Below are 26,202 nucleotides of genomic sequence, written 5' to 3' on the forward strand. Positions count from 1 at the left end.
TCAGCAAAGCAACCCCATTTCTGAGATTTGTATCCTAAGAAAACATATTATTCAAAAATAATTTTACAAATTAGGAATCATGTTATGAATGAAAAACTAAGCAACACGTCTGTTTATTAACTAGGAACCAAATGGATTATAGTACATTAATTTGAAAGAAAATTATATGGCCATTAAATGATAGCTGTGAAAATTATACAGCAGCGTGTGAAAGTATGTACAATTAAATGTAAATTTATTTTAAAAAGAAAACTCTAAATATATAAGAAGGAGGAGTACATAATGAAAAAGGTATATTTGGGTCATAGGATTATATATAATTAAAAAAAACTTTTTTTTTCTTTTTTTTGGAGCTGGGGACCGAACCCAGGGCCTTGCGCTTGCTAGGCAAGCGCTCTACCACTGAGCTAAATTCCCAACCCTTAAAAAAACTTTCTTTTACTGGTGACATTTTAAAACAATAAATAAAATATAAGAAATAAAAACCTGAGGGTGTTAAAATATCAGTGACAACTAGAGTAGATTTGAGAGTTTAAACATTCCTAAACCTGACTTCTGAAATGAGGTTGGGACCACTATTCACACACACACACACACACACACACACACACACACACACACACACACACACACTGGCGTACACACAGGTGATTCTTGATGCTGGCAAATTCTTAGCATGAAGTCCCCAAGTCCATGTGGAGTTATGAGCTTGGCATCGCCTGTTGGCACTTTGAGTAATAGACCAGGCTATCCTCAGCATGGGCCTGGACTGCTATGACCGCTCTCCCCCGTGTCTGTGGACTGTGGGCAAGCAAAGGCCTGGCCCTCTGAGCAGGACTGCTCCACGAGGCGGAAGGCCTCCAGGAACTCATTGATGTCGATGTGGCCGTCCTTGTTGAAGTCGATGCTTCTGGCAAGGTCACAGATGCCGTCATCTGTGATGTCGATGTTCATATGAGAGCTGAAGAGCTTCCAAGTCTGTCTGAACTCGTCCAGGGAGATGAATCCTTAATAGAGGGGAGAAGTCAGTGGCTCATCTAAGTTTTCAGGCTAACATAGTCTGACTTGCTTACGGGATACCTGTCCCTCATCTAGTAATCGGACACAGACCCCAAGGCTCCTGGTGACATAGAAACTCCTGAGGGGACAACAGAGAAGCACGAGCCACCAGTGCTCTTTACCTGGGAGCAACTGTGCTCCCTGGGAGAGAGGAACATTTGACAGTGCCGGGGACATACTTCACAGCTGTAATGAACACAAGAATGGGATTCTGGGAGCATCTAGAAGATGAAAGCCAGGGATACTGCTTAACCCCACACAATATACAAAGCGAACTCCTCAAAATGCAAGATGCAGTCCAAAGTGTCAGTAGGGGGCGTCGTCTTATGTCAAGTCATCCAGACAGACGCATGTTTACACTGCTTACATGTGTTTAAACTGGACACACGTGTTCTGGCTTCTCGGGATAGAGGTTTGAGGTTCGATTGAGGCCAGGAGGTTAGACGCCAGCCTGGAGAGGTGAAGGGAGACCTCACCTCAAAAGCAACCACGTCATAATATGGCGAGAGCCCTTGTGTCATGCACAGACAGTCGGTTGAAGTTCATTTTCAGTTTGGTTTTCTGTAGTTCTGGTAGCTGGATCAGGGCCAGGGTCTCTTATAGCTTTATCCTCAGCTCACCTCAGCCAAGGTTTTTATCACTCTATTTATAAGTCGTGTCTCTGTTCACACATATGCACACCCTTATGCATGCTCATGTCCTCACATGTGCCCAGGAAGCATGTGGAGGTCAGTGGGCAACTTCCAGGAGTCAATCCTCCCCTCCCCTTCACTGTGGGCTCTCGGCATTGCCAGGCTGTGTGGTATCTGTTTCTTTTACCCACTGAGCTGTCTCATGGGCCTTGAATTGATTTTCTCTTCAAGACAAAGGTCCAAGATCACCCAATGAAGCCAGGAATGGTGGGTGGTACATGCAGTAAACCCAACTACTAAGGAGGGTGAGGTGAGAAGATTGCTTGTGACCGGGAGTTTACAGACAGGCTAGAAAACTCAGGAAGACTCCAGACACATTTATTAATCCCACCGGGCCATTTGATGTTAAAAGAGGAAAGCCTGGCAGTGATGGTGCCCACCTTAAATACCAGCACACGGGAGGCAGAGGCAGGCAGATCTCTGTGAGTGCCAGGCCAGTCTGGTCTACAGAGGGAGTCCCAGGACAGCTAGGGCTACACAGAGAAACCCTGTCTCAAAACAAAACAGAGAGTAGTTTTTCTGACACTGCTGGGGACAACTCAACAGCTGCATGCAACTCAAGAGGCGAGAACTGTGAAGAAAACTAAAGGGTCTGAGGAGAAAAAATTCCTGTGCGTGGAACGTGACAGGGCAATGAGTGAGTTTACCTGAATGGTCGCTGTCTATGATCCTAAAAATGGTCTCCAAGTTGGATCGGTTTCGATAGAGCTTTTCCAGCAGACTCGACTGAATATTCTGTAAGAAAAAAAAAAAAAAAAGCTGCTTCTCCCCCCTTTGCCCGTGTGCCTCTTTCTCACTTTAACCCCTTTCCCCACGGCGACTTCCCGGAGCCTTGGTCCTTGGGGTCAGTGAACTCGCCCACCCGAAAGAAAAAAAAACCCTCATTTCCCCACTAATGTATAATTAATACACTGTAGGAAGAACTCAGCCAAGCAGGCCCGGCCGCAATGCTGTGCTCGCATCCCTGACTCTTACTCCTCAAGCCAACCTAAAATATGCCTGCCTAGAGCTGCCGGATCAGGCGAAGGAGCGAGCCAATGAGAAAAAGCTGGCGGCGCCACATCGAGCTACTTGAGAGCCAATGAGATGCTGGGAGGGGTGTATAAAGGTTTGCCTAATTCCTTTAAAAAAAAAAAAAAAATCTACCCTGCTTTTGCCATTTGCCAGACTCCTGGAGTCTGTGTCCTTGACTAGGAGCCTTCTTACCCCCGCCCCCGCCCCCAAGGATCTCAGTCGGGTTGCAAGCAACAATGTATAATGAACTCTGATAGTTATACATTGAAGGAGCCTGAAGTTATTTTATTATTCTTCCACCTCACTAGAGTGAAGTAGGAATGTCATTTGTGGGAAAAAAAACAAAAACAAAAACAAAACAACAACAACAAAACCAACCAAACCAACCAAAAAACAAACAAACAAAAACCATTCAAAAATAGAATTTGGTGGATGGTTGCACATGTTTGCAAATATAGCCAATCCTTCATATCCTTAGGTACAACATCTGTGGTCTAGCCATGGGTAAAATTGTGCCAGTATTGAACATAGCCAGACCTTCCCTGTTATTCCGTAGTATTTGCATTGCGTTAGGTATTATAAGTAACCCTGAGAGGGAAGTCTCCAGGGAGGTGTGCGTGACCATGCTGCTCTCCATATGGGATCTGAGCGTCCCCAGACTTGTGTGTGCTCTCCTTACACTAGATACTGAGGGATAAACGTGTCCTAAGCCTCACTGAGTCGAGTCCTTTCAAGTGGCTGAATTACATAATGTGGGAATTATGTTGCAACAATGTTGCAGTAAAGCTGTTTTCCCAGAGTACTTAAGGAGATGCCTCACCTCACTGGCCTCGTCAGCAACTATTTGTCACTCATGTTTTAAAACAGACCCAACATCCTGCTGTTGGGGAAACAAAGCGGGATTTAAAGCTAGCAAATTGGGTTTGGTTTGGTTCTGTTTGCTGCTGGAGGTTGATCCATGGGCTTTCTCACAAAGTACACCCTTAGCCCAAGCCTGAGTCACTGAAAAATTCTATAACCCTAGGCTAAAGCATTCTCAGGTCTAAAAGCGGGACAACACCTACCTCCAGGTTGTTCATGAGGATTAGCAGAGGCAACTACATAAACCCCTCAACACCCAGTCAGATGCATAGGAATGCAACAGAGTTGTTTCCATTTTCCCACCCTGGCTTTGGGGCTCTAAATGGCTGTTTCAGAATGTCGACAGCCCTTACTAGGATTCAGAGGCTGCTGTGGGCTCTCAACCATCACCACACCCTTACCTCTCGGCTCAGCTGCTCTTTGGCCAAGCTGTCCAGCCAGGACTTGTACTCCAACACGTTATCTGCTGAACTGTTCACCAGTTGTGGCCTCAGCATCCGCCATGGCAGCCCCAGGTGCAACACAGCCTCCACGGCAACCGCCCAGTCACTCAGGGTGATTACACCTGCGGGAAAGACCTGGCCTGGTGACCAACCACCTAGAAGTCTGGTTTCTTGTTCGTCCGGCTGTGCACGCAGGGCATACATTTTTGCATCCTCGAACTATTGGTGGGTAGCAGGGCTAATGACCATTACCATTACTTTTGTTGGTCATGGCAGAGTTGGCTGGAAGCTAGGCTCGTCAAATGACGTGCAAGATGGCCAATTAAATTGGAGCTTCAGATAGACAACAAAGCATAAATGTATGTATGTCACATGTGATATAAAACTTTATGTCTGCCTATAATTAAAACTTATGTAATTTTCACTCATTAAATTTGGGTACATAAAGAATTTTGTAAATATAAAACATTGTATGTGTGTGCCTGTTTTTATGTATATGTATATATAAGTGTGTGTTTGTATATGCATATGTGTATGTTGAATGTGTATGTATATAGTTATGTATGTATGAGTGTGTGTATATATATAGTTATATGTGTGTATGTGTATATATGAGTGTATGTATGTATGAGTGTATATAAGTATGTGCATGCACAAGTGTGTAGTATGAATGTGTATATATGTGTACATGTATGTTATGTTTGTGTGTACCTATAAGTGTGTATATGTATATGCATGTATGTGTCCATGTGTATATATGTATGCATGCATGTGTATATTTGAATATATGAGTTTATGTATATATGTATGCATTTGTGTGTGTGCATATATATATATATATGTATGTATAGGCATGTGTATATGTGTGTGTGGTTGTTTTAAAAGATAGGTGCTGGTGTAACTTAGTACAGAGCACCTGCCTAGCATGCACAAGGTCCTGGGTTCAATTCCCAGCACTGAAGAAAGAATCAATGTTCTACTTTCCTTGGAATATATTATTCACTGATATCATTAATAACACACACACACACATATATATGTATATATATGTATATATGTATATATATATGTATATATATATATATGTATATGGCTGCAGCTAATCAAAATTTGGATGGCAGTTCCATCAAGTTGAATAAAAACACCATGTTTAGCATTGACCGTAGAACATAGAGCTGATAAGCTCAGAAACAAACAGTGACAGTGGGCCAGCGCCGGACACTGAGTTTCTCCGCTTACTCCTGCTTGGTTGTGGGTCTGACCCTTCCCATGATTCCATTGCCCTCACCGTCTGCATCTAACCAAGTACATGCTCTTAGCGTTTAAAAAATTACAAAAACAACGACATGCTGAAGACTCGAAGTCATGGGTTGAGCTGCCTGTCATCCCTAACCCGTGCTCCTGCTCAAGCCTCGCAGAGGCTTCTGGGTCTGTTTACTTTGTCCTCACCGCTCTCATCCGGGTCGCGCTTCCTAAACTCAACAAGCAGGTCGGAGGAATGAGCAAATAATTTTTGTCGCAGGGCTCTGAGGGCCGACTCCTCCACTCTGCTGATCCTGGAAGGGGAAGAAGAGGGGTTTGTGAAAAGTTGAATCTAAGGTAATTCCTGGGCTCTAGCACGGTCCTCCTCATTCTCAGTACCTCAAGCGCCCAAGAGCTCAACTTTGGAGAGAAGTGTTCTACCTCATTTCTAGTGACTCGGCTAAAGAGCGCTCACCTCTGTAGTCACGTGCTCTACACAAGCTGTGCCTGTGCCTCAATTGTTCCATCAAAAACCAGTTTAAGGGGCTGGGGATTTAGCTCAGTGGTAGAGCGCTTACCTGGGAAGCGCAAGGCCCTGGGTTCGGTCCCCAGCTCCAAAAAAAAGAACCAAAAAAAAAAAAAAAAAAAACCAGTTTAAAAGGCCATCAACCTCACAGAGTAAATGTGGAGATTAAATAAATAAATTCATAGTGAGTACTTAGCAGAAAGCCTGGCATCTACTGTGAACCGTTTGTTATCATACAAAATCACGTTTTCCTCACACTTTATGATTATGATAAGCAGAAAATGAGATTTATATAAAACACAGAAATGACTAAATCCGTTTTTTGTTTGTTTGTTTGTTTGTTTTTTTCAACCTTTATACTTTAATAGGCCTTAGCTAGCTCAGTATCTGGACCACTAATGAACCTCCATGTGACTAATACACTCCCCTCCAATATTCCTGAGTTGACACCTATAAATCTATATTTTGTCTTTGCTGCCCTGGACCCTGCTGGACAGCCCTCCTGGGGCTGCTTTCCCTTTGCACCTACATTTCAGCCGTCTCTCCCTCCTGTATCTTCCTTGCATGGTCTGTCTCCTACGCCCTTGTCATGGCAGAGTCTCGTTTGTTTTCTTTAAGTTATTTTTTGATGGGGAGGAGGGTCCTGGGATCAAGCTTTGCCTGTGCTAAGCAAGTGTTGTAGTTACAAACTACAATCCCAGCCCAATTTTCTTATTTTTATTGAGTGGATGAATCACATGATTCTGGGCATAACACTTGGCCCAAAATAGAGAGTCAATAAATTGAAGGGACAAGAGACAAAAAGAAGATAGAAAAAGCAAATGTATTCAATTTGTAATACCTTATCTATAAATAATGAACAGCTAACCTGTCTTTTCAACTGACAAAGGTATTTTTAAAGCATTTTGTCATGTTTGATAAAAAATATTTATTGCAGGCCAGGTGTAGGGGTACTTGCCTATAATCCCAGCACTCTGGAGATAGAGGCAGAAGATCATAAAACTAAGGTTAGTCTTGGCTACATACCAAGTTCAAGAGTAGCCTGGATTACATAAGACACTCTAGCAAACCAAAAGCAAAATATGGGATTTTTAAGATAAAAAATATTCATTATCATTAAGTTATTTAACTAGAAACCCAGATGTAGGCTCCATAAGCCCTTTAAAAATTGTGTGAGCTAACAGAAGTACAGGACCCTAAAAAGAATCAGTTAGGGGAGTCATTTCAATTATGTCCTTGCAAAGAGTAGTCATTGATAGTTATGAAGGGACCTCAGGTAGCCATGCCTGGACAATCTTGGATTGGATAAATTTCTCTGGAACTCTGCATGCACAGAGAGAGAGAGAGACAGAGACAGAGACAGAGAGACAGAGACAGAGACAGAGACAGAGACAGAGAGACTGACAGAGACAGAGACAGAGAGACAGAGACAGAGAGACTGAGAGAGACAGAGACAGAGAGACTGAGAGAGACAGAGACAGAGAGACTGAGAGAGACAGAGACAGAGAGACTGAGAGAGACAGAGAGACAGAGACAGAGACAGAGAGACTGAGAGAGACAGAGACAGAGACAGAGAGACTGAGAGAGACAGAGACAGAGAGACTGAGAGAGACAGAGACAGACAGAGAGAAAGAGAGAAAGAGAGAGAGAGAGAGAGGGAGAGAGAGAGACTGAGACTTAGCAAGAGTGTGTTGATAAAAAAGAACTTCCAAGAGCCGATTCATTGTGATCTCATAGACTCCAGGGGTAGAACTCAGGGTGTCTGGTTTGTGTGTTGAGAACTTGGGAGTTTTAGAGGTTGGAGCCAAGAACCTTGTTCTTAGGTCATGACCTTCAATCTCCACCCCCTGCCACCACTGCAGAAGCGATCAAGGCGGTTTCATAGGACTCTTGACTGAATTCTGTGAGCTATGAAAACAGATGGCACCTGTACTCCTCCTTCATCTGCTTCCCTTCTAAAGACGTGATCTTTCCTCTTATCCCTGATGAGATGCCCTCTGTAGTTAGGACCTCACGAAAGGACAGATCCACGGGGCTGCTTACATGTCGAGCCTCCAAAACTCTATGCTAAGTAAGCTCATTTTCTTTAAAAATGCCTTGCATCAGGCATTTTATTATAATAACTGCAAACAGAATCAGACAGGTATGGTAGTGCCTGCCTATGTTCTCAACTCTTGTGAGGCAGGGGCAGAAGGAACAGGAGGGCGAAGGTCACCCTTAGCTCTATATGTGAGGTTGAGGCCAGCCTGGACTGCGCGAGACAGGCGATCCTATCGAGATAGAGAGATGGAGACCAGTGCTGAGTTTAATCTCATACCTTTAATCTTAGCATCCAGGAGGCAGAGGCAGGTGGATCTCTGCAAGGCCAACTTGGTCTACACAGCAAGTTCCAGGCCAGTTAAGGCTACACAGTGAGACCCTGTCTCAAAAGAAATGAAGCAACCAAATAAACAACAAAAAGACCAATACCAAGGGCTCTCGCATAACGTCTATTCTAGAGTTTAATACCAATATAGCTAAGTTCCGAACGGCTCTGTAGAACTTGAATAAATACAACGACATCTAATGTCTCTAGGTCCTGACATTCGTTCTCTGATAGCTACTCATCGAAAAGTCTTGCCTTTGCCTCATGGTCAGCCTGTGGGTCGCCTTGTTAGCTTGGTACTGCACGATATGTGGAGTCAGGGCTGGTCCCAGTTTGACGTAGGCTCCCCTGTTGCTGCCAACTTCATAGTAGTTAGAGGCAGAAAAAATGGTTAACACCTGAATCAAAGCAGAAGAGACACGGCGTGGAATGTACGCACACTGACGAATCTCCATACTCAACCCTGTGGGCCAAGCCCACATCGGGCTGCTTCTCACACTCATCGATGGGCCTCCCTCCCCCTCCCTTCCTCTTCCCCCTCCCTCTCCCTCTCCTCCCCTCTACCCCTCCCCTCCCTCCTCCTCCCTTTCCTCCCTCCTTGCCCCTGTCCCTCCCTTCCCCCTCCCCTCTCCCTCCCCCTCTCCCCTCTTCCCCATCCCCTCCTCTTATCTTTCCCCTCCCTCCTTCCCCTCTCCCTCCCTCTCTTCCTCCCCCCTCCCTCTCCCCCCTCCTCTCCCCCTCCTCCCCCTCCCCCCCCCTCCCCCTCCCCCCCCCCCCCCTCCTCCCCCCCCCCCCCCCCCCTCTTCTCTCTCCCATCCCCTCCCTTTCTCCCTCCCTCCCCTCCCACTGGGTTTCCTCTTCAGTTGTTGTCCACCATATTTGCTGACACAGTTCTCTCTATCTGAGTCAGGATCTCACAAGTTCATCTAGATCAGCTGGCCAGTGAACACCAGGGGTCAGCCTATCTCTACCTCCTCAGCCCTGAGATTACAGATGGCCGCCTCCAACCCAGATTTTTATGTGGGTTCTGGGAAGCTGCACTCAGGTCCCATGTTTATGTGGCAAGTGCTTTCCCACAGAGCTGTCCTCTCAGACTTTCCAATCTTTTCCTTTTGACTGTTAGGACCCTTTGTTTTATTTCTTTGAGACAGGGTTTCTGCGTAGCCCTGACTATCCTGGAACTCACTATGTAGACCAGGCTGGCTTTGGACTCACAGAGACTTGCCTGCCTCTGCCTCCTGTGTGTTGGTTTTAAAGGTGTCACTACATGAAGCTTTTTATGACCTTTTAAACCAAGATTTGATGGCAGCTACTGCTTCCTAAAATCCCGAGAACAAGGGACAGATAAGACCCTGTTGATGGATGGATATAGGAAGCCAGCGTTTCCCCAGCCACGTCTGTCCTCTCTAAGTTACATGGTTTGTGATGATTTGCCTCAAACATCCCTACAAGGCACTGGAGTTTGCACTGTCCATGCAGATACTCAGGATCTGCGTGTATCTGGGCATCTCCAAATGTAGGAATGTTTGACTTACTCCATGACAAAGGGTGGGACTCTGTGTTCCCAGAATCCTCTTTCTGGGGGAGGACAATGGGTTTGCAGCCGATTAATAGAAGAAACATTTGATTGAGTTTGTGTTTCCCTATTGCAAAGCTGAGAACATTTTCTGTCCTGTGTTCACTGTAAATCTTAAGGAAGATTTCTGCAGCATCTCCCAGTGTATCAAGAGCAGAAAGTCTCGGGGTTGGGGATTTAGCTCAGTGGTAGAGCACTTACCTAGCAAGTGCAAGGCCCTGGGTTCAGTCCCCAGCTCCAAACAACAACAACAACAACAACAACAAAAACAAAAACAAAACAAACAAACAAACAAAAAGAGTAGAAAATCTCACAGAGCATCTCTGAGGTACAAAAGGCATAGAAAACCCTACTCTGAGGGCCGGAGAGACAGCTCAGCAGTTAAGTGTTTCCTGTTCTTAGGACCTGGGCTCTGTTACTAGCATCCACTTAGGATTCAAAAGCACCTGTGGCTCCAGTTTTGAGGAACCTGACACTCACTTCTGGACTCTGTAGGCACTGTACATGCATGCACACACATACGCATGCATGCACAGGCACTTATGAAGTACCTAGCTGCCTCGGGCAAATGCCAGGCACCTCCCAGGAGCTCTTTGGAACAGCTCCTGTGACAGATACCGACAGCTGCAGAGGCTCACCCCACCTTGCGGTTGTGGCAGAATTCATAGCCTTCAGGTTTGCACTCATGTGATCGGATCAGGAATTGTAGCTTGTATTTCTCCATCAACTGCTCTGTCACATCAGGCCCAAAGTAACAGCCTCCTCCTCGGACACTGTTGGCCTTGCAGCCCTCCTGAGCCATGGGATCGCTCCACAGAATATCTACAACCTAGGAAGAAGATGAGGTACACGTGTACTCCGTCATTCCCAGGAGAAACAGGAGGGTGGAGGAAGGGGGTGGGGAGGAGGAAGCAGAAGAAGGAGGACGAGAAAGATAAGACAAAGTGAAAAAAAAAATTCTGCGTAATCAATATTTGACCCATAAGTATTTTGAAGTTTTGTTTCATTGATTTTTATTACCATTTTTAAATGTCACCTCTCTAGCCCCTCATGTTTATATTTTGGATGTTGAAGGCTGAATTTAAAAAGATTTACACATCCCTTTATTGTTTAGAATTTTGTTTGGGTGGTTTCTCTGTTAGTTTTGAGACAGGGTCTTTCCAAGCAAGCCAGGCTATCCTTGAACTCACAGTGACCCTCCTACCTCAGCCTCCCAAGTGCTCCAGATTTCTTGTTTGTTTTGAGCCAGGGTCTTGTGTAGCCCAGGCTAAGAATGGCTCTGAACAATTGATCCCCCTGCCTCTGCTTCCCAAGGAAGGGGCTCACAGGCGTGTGGCTTACAAGTGTTCTATTTCACTAATGAGTGTATGCGCCTATTGGCTGGCACGCACACACCTGGTCTCTTGGTAAATTTTAAGTGAAAGGTCAACATGGGTCAGAGGTCATGTTGCTCAGGCAACAGCCGTGCCCAGGGCTGATACCCTCAGTCAGAGCCTGCCCAAATGAAGACAGAGATCCTGAAAATGGCCAGTGTTTCTGCTTCACATCCCCATGGCTTTGTAAGTTTAAATCTCAATGAAAAGACTCAGGATGCCCTCTCTGCTAGACACGCCCCACAGAGTGTGCTCAAGGCCTTGAACGCAGGGGAGGGGCAGATCCCCCCTATGCCCACCGTTATCCTACTCGGGGCATGCAAATTGCCCTCCTCAGATTGCTATTCCCATTTTTTCTTCTGTGTGATCCAATCCCTGATTCCTAGCTAGACTTCTGATCGAGAGAGAGAGAGAGAGAGAAGAAAATAGAGACAGAAATAAAGGAACTATGTCTTAATTGCTTTTATTTTCCCAATTCTTCAAAGACCTGGTAATGTAATGGTGGGAAATATATATATATATATATATATATATATATATATATATATATATATATATACGCTTTAGTTTGCTTTTTTGTGCTGTGGTAAAACACTGAACATGACCAACTTGAGAGGAAGAAGTTCCGGCTCTACCCTCTTGTCCAAACTAAGGTGAGCATCACTGACTGACACAGTGAAGGTGCTGGTACTACAGATTTGGGCTGACGATATAGAATACCTTCTGAATGTATTTTGGTCTATAAGTATCTGCACATTAGTGGGTCACATGTTGCAAAAAGAAGAGACCTTCATTTTAAGCTTCAAGTGTAAGTTGGTCTTCAAGCCCAGATCAATAACTCTGGGAGAATGTGACGTGTGTGTCTTACCCTCCCTTATCCAGCCAGTGGCTTCTTCTCCCCATTTTAGCTCTTAAAACAGCCTGAATTCTTTTCTGTATGGGATGAACCTTACAAAACTGCCATTTTCATAGATGACAAAGGACAACGCCATCAAGTTTTTGTAGATCTGTAATTGCTCCCAAACCACCAACATCGTCTCCAACCTGGTTACCAGATGTACCTGTATTTTTATGTCAACCTGACCCAAGCTAGAGTTCTAAGAGGAGGGAACCACAGTTGAGGAAATGGATCGATAGGACTGGTTTCTAGGCAAGTCCGTCTTGATTAACAATCCCTAAGGGTGGACCCATCCCACAGGGACTGACACCTCCCCTGGACAGGTATTCCTGGGGAACTTTAGGAAACAGACTGATTATTCCATTGAAAGCAGGTCAGTAAGCAGCCCCACCCCCACCCACCCATGGCCTCCCCATCAGCTCCTGCCTCCAGGTTCCTGCCCGGCTTGAGTTCCTGCCCTGAATTCCTTCTGTGACAGACTGTGATGTGGAAGTGTAGGCAAAACAAACCCTTTCCCTTTCCTCTCACGTTAATTTTGGTCCTGGTGTTTCACGGCAGCAGGAGAAACCCTAACCGAACAGCAGCTGGGTCTGGTAAATGACAGTTCTAGAGATCTGGGGAAGCCCATATTTTTCTGAACAGAGGACAGACGCTCCTGACTGGTTCTCTTGGTCTTGTGCTGGAGCAGCCAGCTTGCTGCCTGGAAAAAATATTCACTGTGTGGTGTCTAACCTCATCCTCAGCTGACGCCACGTCCTGGAACAGGCATTCTTGGGCAGCGATCTCCAGCAGCCTCTCCGTCATTACAAGACTTTAGCATGAGTTGTTAGACAAAAATTAAAGTCCTTCTAAGGTTTTCTAATTCCTGATAGAAAACGGGGCCTCAGGAAACCACTTGCATTATACAGGACTTTTGATCTGTTTGCTCCCCAATGGCAGGCAAAAATCTCAGAAGCAGCACCCGGCCACACTCACCTGCTTCCACTCCTCAGGTGTGGGCTCCAGCACCCCTCCTGCATCGGCATCACAGTCGGTCAAGGTCAAAGACTCCCTCTTCTCTCTGATCCCCAGGAAGCCGGCTTGCTGCCGGCACAGTTCCAGCTCCAGGTCCACGGAGCGCCGCACCTGCCCCTGCTGGGACAGCTCCTTGCTGACAGCCGAGCCACAGGGGATGCTGCAGGACCTGCAGGCTTTGTAGGCCTTAAACCCAGAGCCCAGGTGAAAAGGCGAAGAGGGAAGAGAGCGGCTCTGAGGAAGAAACCACGGAATCGGTTTCTGTGCAGAGCTTGTCTGGTTATCTTTTCTCTTCTGCTCCTCCCGATTCTCACTTTCCTTTCTTGTTTTGCACCGCATGGTAGAAACAATCTAAATATGTCAAACAAACAAACAAATAAATAAACAGACAGACACGCGCGCGGCACAGAGTTGCAAGAATGAAGTGGTTAGTCTTTTTAGACTACAGCTCTGCATCCAGGTCAGTCCTAAACCTTGGAGTTCACAGACAATGCTGCTCTGTGCAGTTTTCTAGGGCTAACACAAGCGCGAAGCTCGATGGCAACCCGTAGAACTTTGCATAGCAATTCCACATCGCCACCCCATTCAAACAAGCACCTGGTGGGCTTATATCTTTTTTTGTAGTATTTCGTGTTTAAATTACATTTAACATATTTTTGCAAGACTCATAATAACATTTTGTATCTCCAATGGTAAATTGTGTGCTACGTGGGTCACTCCTGTGTCGCGCATCCACGCTGTATATACAGTGTCCTGCATCAGTTATGCAACCTAGGTTTTCTGATGGACAGTCGCAGCATTATCCTACCTTTTTTAAAGATCCCCTCTTTTGCCTAAAATTACCCACAAGTGGAACAGTAACGATGCAAAGTCGGGATCTGGGCATGAAACATGGTCAGGCAGACCATGGTTCTGACAGGAAAAAACGAAACAAAAAACCCTATTCTATGCGGGTTTTGGCGCCATCTGCTGGAAGTCCTGGATCGCATGGATTGCTAGGCGGGTGTGTAGAATAGGAAAAAGCAGACAGGTAACGGGAAATGCTTGATACCCGTGACTTGTTGCAGAGGGACAGGAGAGAGGAAGCGGGGCCCTTTTCAGCTAGAACCCCACCGGCTCATCGTGGTGAAAAATAAACACCAAACATTTTATTCTCGGGAAAGACAGGAATCTAGCACGGAACTGCGTGGCAATGAACACAAAGATAGCAGCCATGCTTGGGACCGAAGGCTACAAGGAAAGCTGAGGAGGCCATCTTTGCAAGACTAGGCATGCGCACAGAATGCCCCCTCCCCGTCCCGCAAACAGAGCCAGGAACCGTGAGGTACAAAGAAGAGCCACTCAGGGGTGGACTGGCTTAGGACAAAAACAAAGAAAGGTCTTAGAGAGGGCCAGCGAGGTGAATGTGTCTTGGAAAGAGTCCACACTGCGTAGGGACATGAGGCTGTACCGAAGTGGGACAGGCACTACTAGATCATTTCCTAGCAGTTGGGAGAGAGAAACTGAGATCACCTGGTTCCTAGCCAGTCCTTCCTTACTAAAGACTCGCACCAGTGACGCCCCTGTCACCTCTCAGTTAGCTTTAAGGATTACATCACCCGCTCCTAGCTCTGATTCTCTAATTTTGATTCTTAAGGAGACTTCGGATGCTGGCGAACTGAGCCTTTCTGACGAGGTGCTATGGTGCACAACTTGTCAGCCTACTTTCTCACCAGCTCTATGAGAGAGCATCATCATTTACAGACAGCCAATGAGTCTGAGGCACAGAGATACCAAGACTCTTCCCTTCCCGCAGTGGTCTCAGTTAGTCTGACTGGAGCTCTGCCTCCTTTGCGCTCTTCCCTAAGGTTTATACAAACTGCTGGGCCAGCGCCACAATGCTTTGCCAACTAAATGTTAGGAAGTTAGCGCGTCCTAATCCACGAAAGGAAACCGTGCCTTGTGCTCTCTCCAAAGTCCCTCCCACTTCTATGCTTTCACAACTACATACAGGTCTCCCGATGAGGTAATTGGCTCTCCTGTAGCGTGCTGTCTTTACCTCCAGATGGAAGCACAGCTGAACAGAAGGTTTGAGCTCAAAGTTTGTGAAACATCAAGCTTTAAAAAAAATCAGGTGCCAGGCAACATGCAGATTTAACAAGGGAAACGGACTAGCTTTAGGTTTTAGGGCCCTACACTCTCACGATGATAAGTAGGGGTGGGTGGGGGCAGGATGATGCAGAAAGATGGGTGAGGGGGCCAACTAGGATTAAGTATAGGGGCTGGAGAGATGGATCCGTGGTTAAGAGCATTTGCTGCTCTTGTAATGGACCCGGGTTCAATTCCCAGCACCCAAACGGCAGCTCATAATCATCTGAAACTCGAATTCCAGTCCGATGCCCTCATCCGACCTCTGCAGGCACCACGTGGTGCACATACACACACGCAGGCAAAACAATCAAACAGATTTTAAAAATGAAAAAAATCTTACTTTAAAAATTAAGTGTGAGCTGGGTGGTAGTGGCATACCGTTTAATCCTAGCACTGGGGAGGCAGAGTTTCTGAGTTTGAGGCCTGGACTACAGAGTGAGTTCCAGCCAAGGCTACGCAGAGAAACTCTGTTTTGGAAAAAAAAAAATTGTGGAGGCTGAATAGGCATCAGCTACGAATTAACAGCACTTGCTGCTCTCATATAAGCCCAGAGTTCTGTTCCCAGCACTCACAACAGCCAGCTCCCAACCACCTGTAATTCCAGTTCCCAGGGATCCAATGTCTGCCATCTAGTGGCTACGCAGGCACCCACACCCCATAAAGGTCATTAAACACCAACCACCCCTAAGTACATGTGCAAATACCACAAGGGAACCTGTGACTTTAAGGCTGAAGCTGGGCATGGTGGTACCCACTTGTAATCCCAGCACAATGGTGAGGATCACAAGTTCAAGGCCAGCCTTGACAACACAGTGAGTTCTAGACCACCCCTAAATTAAAAAACAAAACATAACAAGTAAAAAACCAATGTGAAAGACAGAGAGTGAGGCAGTGAGTGCACGGAGCTCTCTCGCCAGCATCTGCCAAAAACCTCACCCTGTTCCTCTGAGAGCGTAGAGTTTGAGTACAGGGATACAGGGATGTGTAACTTGTCCCTGGCCACTGAAATCACAGGAAGCCACACCCAACCCTGATAGGCGGAACCTGAGTACGGAAACCTTGGACTCTGGGGCAGGGTAAGCACTGAGTGAGCCAGTGCAGCCCTGTGCCCTGAGCTTGGTTTTGTGTGTCCCGGAAAGAGTGTGCACAGAAATTTGGGAAGCCAGCATTATAAACTAACTCGGGGTTGCCACCCTAACTATCCCTGTCTTCCTGTCTCTCTGACTCTCTGTCCCTGTCTGTCTGTCTGTCTGTCTGTCTGTCTGTCTGTCTCTCTCTCTCTCTCTCTCTCTGTCTGTGTGTGTGTGTGTGTGTGTGTGTGTGTGTGTGTGTGTGTGTGTCTAGTCCTTAGTAATGAGCATGCTCCTTGGGATAGAGACTGTGTTTGCAAACTTTCAGGTAATTGTAGCCATTTGAACAAATTCTTGCCCACTAGATGGGAAAAGAAACATCCGGTGCTACCGGATGTCCATAAAAGAAAAGAATGTATCTTTCCTCTATCCTTTTTAATTGGCTGGAATGTGGTCCTGATGCCTGGAACTCAAGCAGCCATCTTGGATCATGAGCCTGGTGGCAGAGAATTCCAAGTTCCTACGACAATGTGATGTTGCTATAGAAGCTCATTCACACCAGGAAGACATGAGCGTTAAACACAGCCCTTTGCACCTCTGTGTCAAATGTGAGCATAATTGCATAAGGCGTGGGTAACACATTTGACATATTCACATTTAATCTTCCCAATGCGGATAATAGAATTTATTCATATCCCCACTGTACAAGTTAAGTCTAAAGCCATATTAGGTTGTCTGAGCCGCAGAAGCAGGATTTTTATCCTTTTCTGTCTCACTTCTCAGGCCAGGCTTTGCCAACCCAGGTAACACTTCCAACTGGAATATGTTTGTGGCAAACACTGTCTGCCTTCCAATTCTTTCTCACAGGATGGCCAAACACATACACCTCGTTTCCAGCCTCCCTTCAAATGTAATCACAGTCTGAAGAGGCGGGCGAAAGTGGAGACTCATGGAGTCCTGCATTGTTTGGAAGGGACAAGAATACCATTCCTTTCCTCTTCCTCCTAGTGTGCAGAACCTGGGTACAGACAGTAGCACCCTTTCTTGGCAGTACAGATTGAGGCTTGGAGGTGATAGCCTAGGCGATCCTCTCAATAATGTCACAGCACTGAGTTGCCATGTCACCTGGTAACTGAAAACTGCAAGCCTCAAAGCCAGTCCTGATTCTAAAACTGCCGACGGGTGCATTCATAGTCGTCGGGGTCACTCAGCACTGGGGCAGTTTGGCTTATAGTAACACGTTCCGTGTCGTTGAAGCTTCAGGAAAGAGCCATAGAGAACGCTTTAGCAGAGGTAGCCACATGGGACAGTTGGAGGGGAGATGCATGGGGCTACCGTGAAAAGTCAAGAGTCTAATATAAAAGGAAGCCTCGGTTTGCCAGGTCTCTATTTCCAATGACAATAGAAAGTTATTGTTCATGGGCTATACTCCATTCCATGCCTCACTCTCCAACCCCTCTGCCAGCAGCACACAGACACAGTCTCTGGATCATTTTCACATTTCCTTAGTATTGACTTTGCACATAGCAAGAAAGCAGAACACACAAGGGTTGAATTTAGATAAAGACAATTCACATGTGAATTATTTGGGAAGTAGGGGCTCTTTGGGAAATGGTGCTAAGGCGCAGTGATGACAATTATCTAGATAAAGGATAGCAAAAATGCAGCATTAGTAGCCCACCGCCTCTTGTGTGTCCATGGCAGACATTGCTAATGGATTACAGCACACTTGCTCCCTTAGGCCAGCTGGGAAACCTCAGTCCTTTCCCTGAATTCTCACCAGTCAGCGTGCACCGTGACTTCTATTTCACAGTGAAACTAGACAGAAGGTGAGATTCGTATTAGCTCATGAATCAGTACCTTGTGCCTGTCTAGTTTAGCCAGAAGTTCCAGGTCCGTCTTGTCTGAGACCCCGCCATGAAGAACAAGGACTTTCTCATCAACCAGAGTGGCCAGCGGAAGCCAGCAGAAGACGTCTTGAAGTGTCCTTAGGATTTTCTTCCCATGTATCTAAAAAACGATACCGACAAGATACTCAGCTTCACTGAACTGTCTGATGGGAGGGAGCGCCGGATTTTGGAAGGGGCTCACCTTGTATTTATGCATCACTTCCTTGGTGAAGCCGTATCTGGACACAGAGGCAAAGCACACAGGAAGATGCGTTTAGTGACAGAGGTCACGGAGCGGTCACATTTCATAAAAATGCTTATTCTAGCTTTGTGCCCTTAGAATATGCAGGAAAGAGATAGAAAGAATCAAGAAGTTTACAATTTCATTTCTGGGTAAAGAAGTGAGGAGACATTCAAATTCTATCCTTTCTGTTTACCTGGAATTGCTACTTTGTGCAAATCCTTATTGTTTACAAGTTAAAAATATTAATAAGTAAAAATGTTCTTATTACAATAGTAAAATAGCATGGAATTCAAAACAAATCTTTAAAAGTATTATATACTGTGTGTTCTTTCAGAAATTAGAAAACTTATTTTTTTACTTATACTTGAACCCAGCCAGGCCCTTGTGTATGCTAGACATGTACTCTGCCACTGAGCTACCCTAGCTCTAGGAAAACTGTGTTTAAAAGACAACTAAAGCAAGGGACACTAGAGGAAGCACTCAGCATCCTGCGTGTCTGGGCTTATACCGTAAGTTCACTAGATGGTCCTCATGGTTTCCTCTGTTAAGATGAAACTCTTTGGGGTACACCAACATGAAGGCAAACAGAACCATCAGGACCTCTACAGAGTCCTTGCCTCGATCCACGAAGTCACCGTTGAACACGTATGCTCTCTCTGGTGACGGTAGACCGTTCTTCCGACCGATGAGAGTCCACAAAGAGGCAGTGGGGGAGGGGAGAGAACATTAGGTTAAAAGCAGGAGACACCTGACTGCAAAGTCGGAGTCATAGCCAATCCTGTGACCTGTGGCTTCCTCTACACAGGAAATAGCAGCAAAAAGGGAAAATGCATTCCATTGTCCTGTACGTCCTTCCCGAAGATGCTCAAGTTAGGAGATGCTCATCAAATCGGCAGTTGATGCATACAGCCATGTGGTGTGAACCAAAGGGTGCTGGGCTTGTGGCATGGAAGCCACTTTTAAGTTCCAGGTTCGTAATGACAATAACAATAATAGTCATAACGACTGCCACATGGGGATTTGATAAGGTAAGACCAGGCTGAGCCTGATAGCACACATCCGTAAACCCAGCCCTTGGAAGATGGAAGCAGGAAGGCTTAGGAGTTCAAAGCCAGTCTGGCTAACAGTGAGTTAGAAGGAGGCCACTCTTCTCTACATGCGACCTTATTGTGTTTTTTTTTTTTTTTAAAAAAAACTTTTTTAAAAGGAGAATATATATATATATATATATATATATATATATATGAATTTGGAAATACAGTATACACATAAAAGGAGTTTATATATATATATAAATTTGGAAATACAGTATACACACTATTAAAATATTGTATACATACTTTGTTATGTGTTCTGCTTAAAGCTAATACGGATATAAAAAACGAAGTTTGGATGCCTCCATGATAATCTTCTTTATTTGAAAAACATAGAAAATCAATCACTAAATAATGGTTCCTACTGCTTATCACACTAACCTTCGGATTTGCCTAAACTTTACAAAAATAAACCAGGATAGAAAGCAGAGCTGATTCTAGATCATGTGCTGTTGTGGAGACACAGGTATAGAAACCCAAGCAACTGGGGCTGGAGTGATGGCTCAGCCGTTAAAAGCACTGGCTGCTCTCTCGCAGCCGACACAGGTTTGATTCCCAACACCCACATGGAGGCTCATAACCATCTGTTAACTCTAGTTCTAGGGGATCCCGCGCCCTCTTCTGGCTTCCATGCACTGCGTGCATGTGGCATACAAAAATACATGCAGGAAAACAAAACAAAAATATAAGATAAAAATAAATCTTTTTTGTAAGTTCTACCAACGGTTAGAAATTTGTGTAATGGAGGGTATATCTTATATCTGAACTTTTAAATTAAGCCTCAGAGCAAGAGCAGAGTAACAAATTGGATTTCATACCTTATAAAATATAAATATTAAGTCATCCAACTGGCCATGCAGATCTCCTAACAGAGAAAAGGAGATTAGTTCATACTGACCCATACTTTAACAAGAAGAATTCTGTGCCTGGAAGAATGGAACAAGGTTAGAAAGCAGCAGTTACTAGTTTACAGAGAATCACTTTTATCTCACCTCCCTTAGATGTAGTTAGTACTGAAAAGCAGAAAACACTGTTTTGTGTTTATGATGATCCCAAACAGTCAGTTAGCTACATTGTTACTTCAGCAAACAAAGGCCAGGCAGTATAATACAGGACAATAATGGGACGGAGCTGGGGAGTTCACCTCTCTTAAGTGAGAAGTTATCACTCACTTGTCCACCAGTGTTGGGAGACTGTTCAAAAGAAGTTACAAAATCTAACAAGAATTCTCCTTTTCAGGAGTGGAAACGATGACTTCTAAGTTTCAGATGCTGGCCGGGTGAACAAGGCACATCGGCTGGACCAGTTCATACCCCTTCCTGGCATCTCCCAAAGCTGGGGAGTGTGCTTCTGTCCACTGAGCAAACGGAGAAGGTTGGCCACTATGGTTCTCTACGTGACAGGTATGTGTGTGGATAGAAATAAAAACTCTGTAAGCCTTGAAATGTGCTTAGGTCCCAAGAAATGAAATGTCAAAGGGTTGGGGTTTCTTCGTGTTGTTGTTGACTGTTGTGGTAATTCTGTTCTCAATGTGGAATATGAACTTGCTTCTCTGAGTCATGTCTCCTTTAAATAAATGTGACAAATACGGAAACAGTTTGCTGAAAGGGAGACAATGTGACCAACATGTCTTCCTCAGGCTCAGCTCCTTCTCCTGACCCCGCCTGAGGCAGGGTTTTCCGGTTTGTGTCTACCCAGGGAAGGTGGCTCCCACCAGCACTCACCACACACTGTGACCTCCTCGCTGTAGCAGGTAGAGACTCGGTTGATGTTGGGCAGCTGGGCCAGGTGTCGTCTGGTCTCATACAAAAGATTCAAGACGTAGCGAGCATGGAGCTGCTACTGGGAGGAAGGGGTGGGGCGCAATAAAATAACACGGGTGGCCCCACTTCTGCTGACAAACATCCAGTCATTCCAGACCCCAAAGGGAACCCAGTATACTGTAGACCCTCTTCATGCAACTCTATTCTCACTTTGACTTTCTTCCCTCCTCTTTGAGCTACACCTCCTCTTTCCTGTCTAGTCTATAAATTTTTCTTTGCCCTTAGGAAGCAGTGCATGATGGCAATAGTAGCAATATATGAATTTCTGCGCATACATTGATGGTGTGGACTAATCCTGCTGAGATTACTGAGAAACAGCATCCCAACCCCCACACTGCTTTCACGTTGTCAGAGAGTGGAAGGACCATGATCTATGTACCTCACAGAACAGAACGACTTCTCACCAGCCCTGCACTGGCCATTGGGGCGTTTCAAGCCAAGACAGTGTTTTGCTTGGACCATTGTCTACTGACAGGTTTCCTTGATTCTCTTGCACCCTCGCCCCGGGTCTCAACTCAGCAAGCACTATAATTTTATTATTCATCCAGACAGGTTCTCATTATTAACCCCTGACTGTCCTAGGACTCACTATCTAGACTCAGCTAACCTTGAACTCGGAGAGAGCTGCCTGCCTCTGCCTCTCAAACACTGAGATTAAAGGTGTGCACCAGTAGGGTCTGAGCACAGTGACGATTTTAAAGAGCAAGCCAGAGTCTCATCCCCGTGTTTCTGCCCCAGCACCTCTTACTTATCCCCTGCATTCTTCCTTGCTAATCACAGCGGCCTTTCTGAGGTTCCTGGACAGTCCACGGAGTTCGTGCCTCAGTGCCTTTGCACTCGCTTTTCTATCTCGAACACTCTGTTCCCAGATAACTCAGATGTATCTCTCAGCATCCTGACCTTTGCTCAGACATCTCCTTCCAAGACTCGGTAAGACTGCCTCCTCTCCTGCCCTCTCTTCTGTAGCTCTCCCACTTTCTGCGCTACTGACCCTTTTAGTTTATTACTTCCTACGCCACTAACATGTCAGCTGCACGAGGGCAGCTGAATCCTCCGTGCCCAGATCGGTGCGAGCCTCCCAGCCTTCTTCATGAGCTGCCTGCAGGTTGAACGAACAAAACTACAAAGGTTACGCTCCTAGAAGCTGGCTGCTGCACCATGGGAGACTGGCTACATTTCCGGGCTGTTTGGTTTGCCTTTCCTCATAAATACAAGTTGGTAGGAACCCACGTTCCCACTTAAGCTTACTTGTCTCAGCCTGAAAGCTTCCACCAGGGCAGTGGCATGGTCAGGAAGAAGGGGGAAGGAGAGGCGTGGCCCCGTGTAGCTGTCCGGCACCTCTATGGATTCAAAATCGCCGCCCTCCTCTGTCTCCACATCCTGGGCGAATCTCTCCTCAGTGAACATGCGGTTCAGGAAATCTCCTAGTTCAGACACACAGGACAAAGGCAGGCCAGCTTAGGAACAGACTTGAGGGACCTTAATGCTGTGGGACTCTGCCAGTCAGACACTGGCTCCAACCCAGGATTTGCTCCGATGAGTAGGGGGCGCAGGAGGAAGGTTATGTTTGTGTCTGTACAATCATGAGTTGGTCTACATTTACTTTAAAAAAAAAATCACCAGAAACAGGAGATGGAGAGATAATGTCTCTGCTGTTAGGAGTGCTTGCTGCTTTTCCAGAAGATTGAGTTTGATTCCTAGCGCCCACATCTGGCATCTCACAATGTCCTCTAACTCCAGCTCCAGGGGATCTGATGCCCTCTCCTGGTCTCCTCAGACACGGGCATCCACATGTACATACACACTTTTACACGTGATTTAAAATAAATATTTTTTTTTTAAAAAATCAAAAGATCGGTCAGAAGAAGTTCCGAAATGCAGAGGCCTGTTAAGGCAGAGGAAGAGCAGGGAAAAACCAACGAGGAAAGGATTCTAGGCCATTCATCTTGTTCAGTGGGCACAGCAGAGGCTCGGACCATCTCCAGCACTGCAGCCTCCTCCAGCCGCCAGGCTTTAAAGGGCCCTCCTGGACCGCAGAGGATCATGGGTAGCAGAACCAGAAAGGCTACGGAGTCAACCACCCTCCCATTATTTCTCAGGCCTCCGGAGTTGCTGGCTAGCAATCTATTATCCTATTTTCCTCATATCTCTCCACCCCTTTCATTTCTCTCCACTTCCTTCTACCTTCAGTGTTTCTTAGTAAACCAATTCCTTGCGTGTGAACTCTTTGTCTCCAGGGCCGTTTACAGGAGAGCCCAGGCTAAAAGTTTACTCAGCCATTCATGTGCCAGCCTTGCCACTCAATCTTAAACTCTCCGCAGATTCCCAGTTACACTCCCTCAGTAAACCTGCCACGCCGACACTGTAGTATTAAGCTAGGACGGCATAGCATCGCAACTCATACTCACTCTCGTGGTGGCTGCTGGGAGTGAAGTGGTCCACAAGGTAGCTGAAGAATTCATGGAGCTGTGGAAGGAAAGAGAATCCAGGAGTGGCCTCATCCGCTGCACCTCCAAACCCCAGGCAATCTGCCAGGGCCGGCAGGCAGTTCCCCCTCCCTGTGGTCATCACCACATACCTTGACCTGATCTTGCTGTCCAGCATACTCTATAGACTGGAAGATGTTCCACGTACATCGCCGCCTCATCTCCAGGCGGGCCACGTAGCGCCGGTACCATCTCTGGATCAGGGCTGCTGCCTTGAAGGCTGAGAACAGATGAAGATATAAGCCTGTGAGGTAGGGCTGGAAGCACGAGGGGCGTGTGTGTGTGTGTGTGTGTGTGTGTGTGTGTGTGTGTGTGTGTGTGTGTGACATTTCCACAATGTGCAATAAAATGAATACCAAGAGATTGGGTACCTCTGAACTGTCCTACCAAACTATGTGGCTTCAACAAATCCGCTTCTACTTCAGATTCTTCATCTGGACAAGGAATTAGACTCAGTGGAGAACAGGTACTCTCCTTATGTCACACAACAAGTGATGAGTGTTTTCTGCACCCCAATCTTGTATACGTTAATGTCCTGGCTAGTTTTATGTCAACTCGACACAAGCTAGAGTCATCAGAGAGAAAGGAGTCTCAATTGAGAAAATGCCTCTATAAAGATCTAGCTGTAGACAAGCCTGTAGGGGTGTTTCTTAATTAGTAATTAATAGTAAGGGCCCAGCCCACTGTGGGTGGGGTCATTCCTGGGCTGGTTCTGGCTTCTATAAGAGCAGGCTGAGCCAGCCATGAGGGGCAAGCCAGTAAGCTGTGTTCCTTCATGACTTCTGCATCAGTTCCTGCCTCCGGGTTCCTGCCCTGCTTGAGTTCCTGTCCTGACTTCCTTTGATGATGACTGTGATATGGAAGTGTAAGCTGAACAACCCCTGCCTTCCAGTATTCTTTGGCCATGCTGTTTCATCACATGCAAGAGGAATGAACCCTACTGTAGACAACATTCTCATTTTAAGAATTACGTTGGGTTGGGGATTTAGCTCAGTGGTAGAGCGCTTGCCTAGGAAGTGCAAGGCCCTGGGTTCGGTCCCCAGCTCCGAGAAAAAAAACCAAAAAAAAAAAAAAAATTACATTAAGGGCTGTGTTAATCCCAGTACTTGGAAGGCAAAGGTAAACAGATCTCTCTGAGTTCGAGGACAGCCTAATCTACATAGTGAGTTCCAGGACAGCCAGGGCCATATGATGAGACCCTGTCAATACTAATGGTAATAATAACAATAACAATAATAGTAATACTAATAAATTTGTCCTGTAAGAAATTTGGTCACATCTATGCAAGACAGAAGGGTGTTCTGAAGAGATAAAAATATTGCTATAGAATTCCTTATTTTGAATTCTTTCATCCTTTCATGTCTTTGGAATAAAGTTTAGAATCCTACAGGAGGCTGGATGTAGTGGTGCATGCCCACAGTACCAGCACCTGAGAGGCAGAGGTAAGAGAGGTGTGTCAGGTTTGAGAACAGCTCAGTCCGTAGCAAGCTGCTGGTAGCCAGAGATCCACATCGAGTCTCTGCTTTAAAAGACCCCATTGGAGGGGGCTGGGGAGACTGCTCAGTGGTTAAGAGCACTGGCTGCTCAAACACAGCTTGCTGAGTTCAAGTCTCAGCAACCACAGGGTAGCTCACAGTCATCCACACTGGGATCCGATGCCCTCTTCTGTACCCATGCAGATACAGTAAATAAGTAAGTCTTTAAAAAAGGGGGGGACCCCAAACTAAACAAAATCCTGTAAGGCTTGGCTTCAGCCAGTCTCCACAGTTCCACTCCTTCAATTCTCCACCTCCTTCTCTTCAGACCTATGAGCCCCAATCCCTCTGAGGGTCAAAAGACCCATTCACGGGCATAGCCTAGGGCCATCAGAAAACACAGATATTTACATTACAATCCATACAGTAGCAAAACTAAAGCTAGGAAGTAGCAACGAAATAATGTTATGGTTGTGGGTCGCCACACTATGAGGCATTAAAGAAGGCCAAGAACCGCTGGTCTATACCACTCAGCTCCATGAGCCGGCGTTAGTTCTTCCTCCCTGCTGACCCCGGCACACGATGAACCCTCTACACAGCATTTTTCACTTTTCTCTTTGTCCAACATCATTTTATCCGCTTGTGTGCAGACTGGATAAACCCGGAGACAAGAACGACTGCTGGGACCATCTTAACTCCATCAGCTCAGACCGTGTGCTGAGCGATGTGGTAGCCACCGCCAAGGAGCAGCCCAGTTCTAAGAGGCCGCTTGAGAGCAAATGAATGGCTTTCTACTTCCATCCTAAGGGCTTCCGCCCTACACAGCAAGGGTTTTGGGTACCAAAGCAGCTCTGAAGCAGAAAAGCCGCATACCTTTCTCCGCATTCTGAAACGCAAAGTGGTGCTGGGTGGACGAGCTGCTTCCCAT

General features: G+C 46.0%; 1 protein-coding gene across 1 annotated transcript; it reads right to left on the reverse strand.

The window, feature by feature from the left end:
* Positions 1–420: 420 nt before the first annotated feature.
* On the reverse strand, positions 421–26,202 carry Ppef2 (protein phosphatase with EF-hand domain 2). Its single transcript, XM_032916766.1, has 16 exons — positions 26,148–26,202; positions 23,892–24,019; positions 23,722–23,779; positions 22,562–22,737; positions 21,215–21,329; positions 20,309–20,355; positions 18,905–19,071; positions 18,355–18,391; positions 18,124–18,273; positions 13,025–13,414; positions 10,422–10,607; positions 8,458–8,600; positions 5,519–5,625; positions 4,028–4,191; positions 2,399–2,486; positions 421–1,007 (listed from the first exon to the last, which is right to left on the reverse strand). The coding sequence occupies exons 1-16, from the start codon at positions 26,200–26,202 to the stop codon at positions 754–756; spliced, it is 2,265 nt and encodes a 754-aa protein (XP_032772657.1). The 3' UTR covers positions 421–753.

The sequence above is a fragment of the Rattus rattus genome, chromosome 11, assembly GCF_011064425.1.
Source record: "Rattus rattus isolate New Zealand chromosome 11, Rrattus_CSIRO_v1, whole genome shotgun sequence".
In the NCBI taxonomy this organism is placed as follows: domain Eukaryota; kingdom Metazoa; phylum Chordata; class Mammalia; order Rodentia; family Muridae; genus Rattus; species Rattus rattus.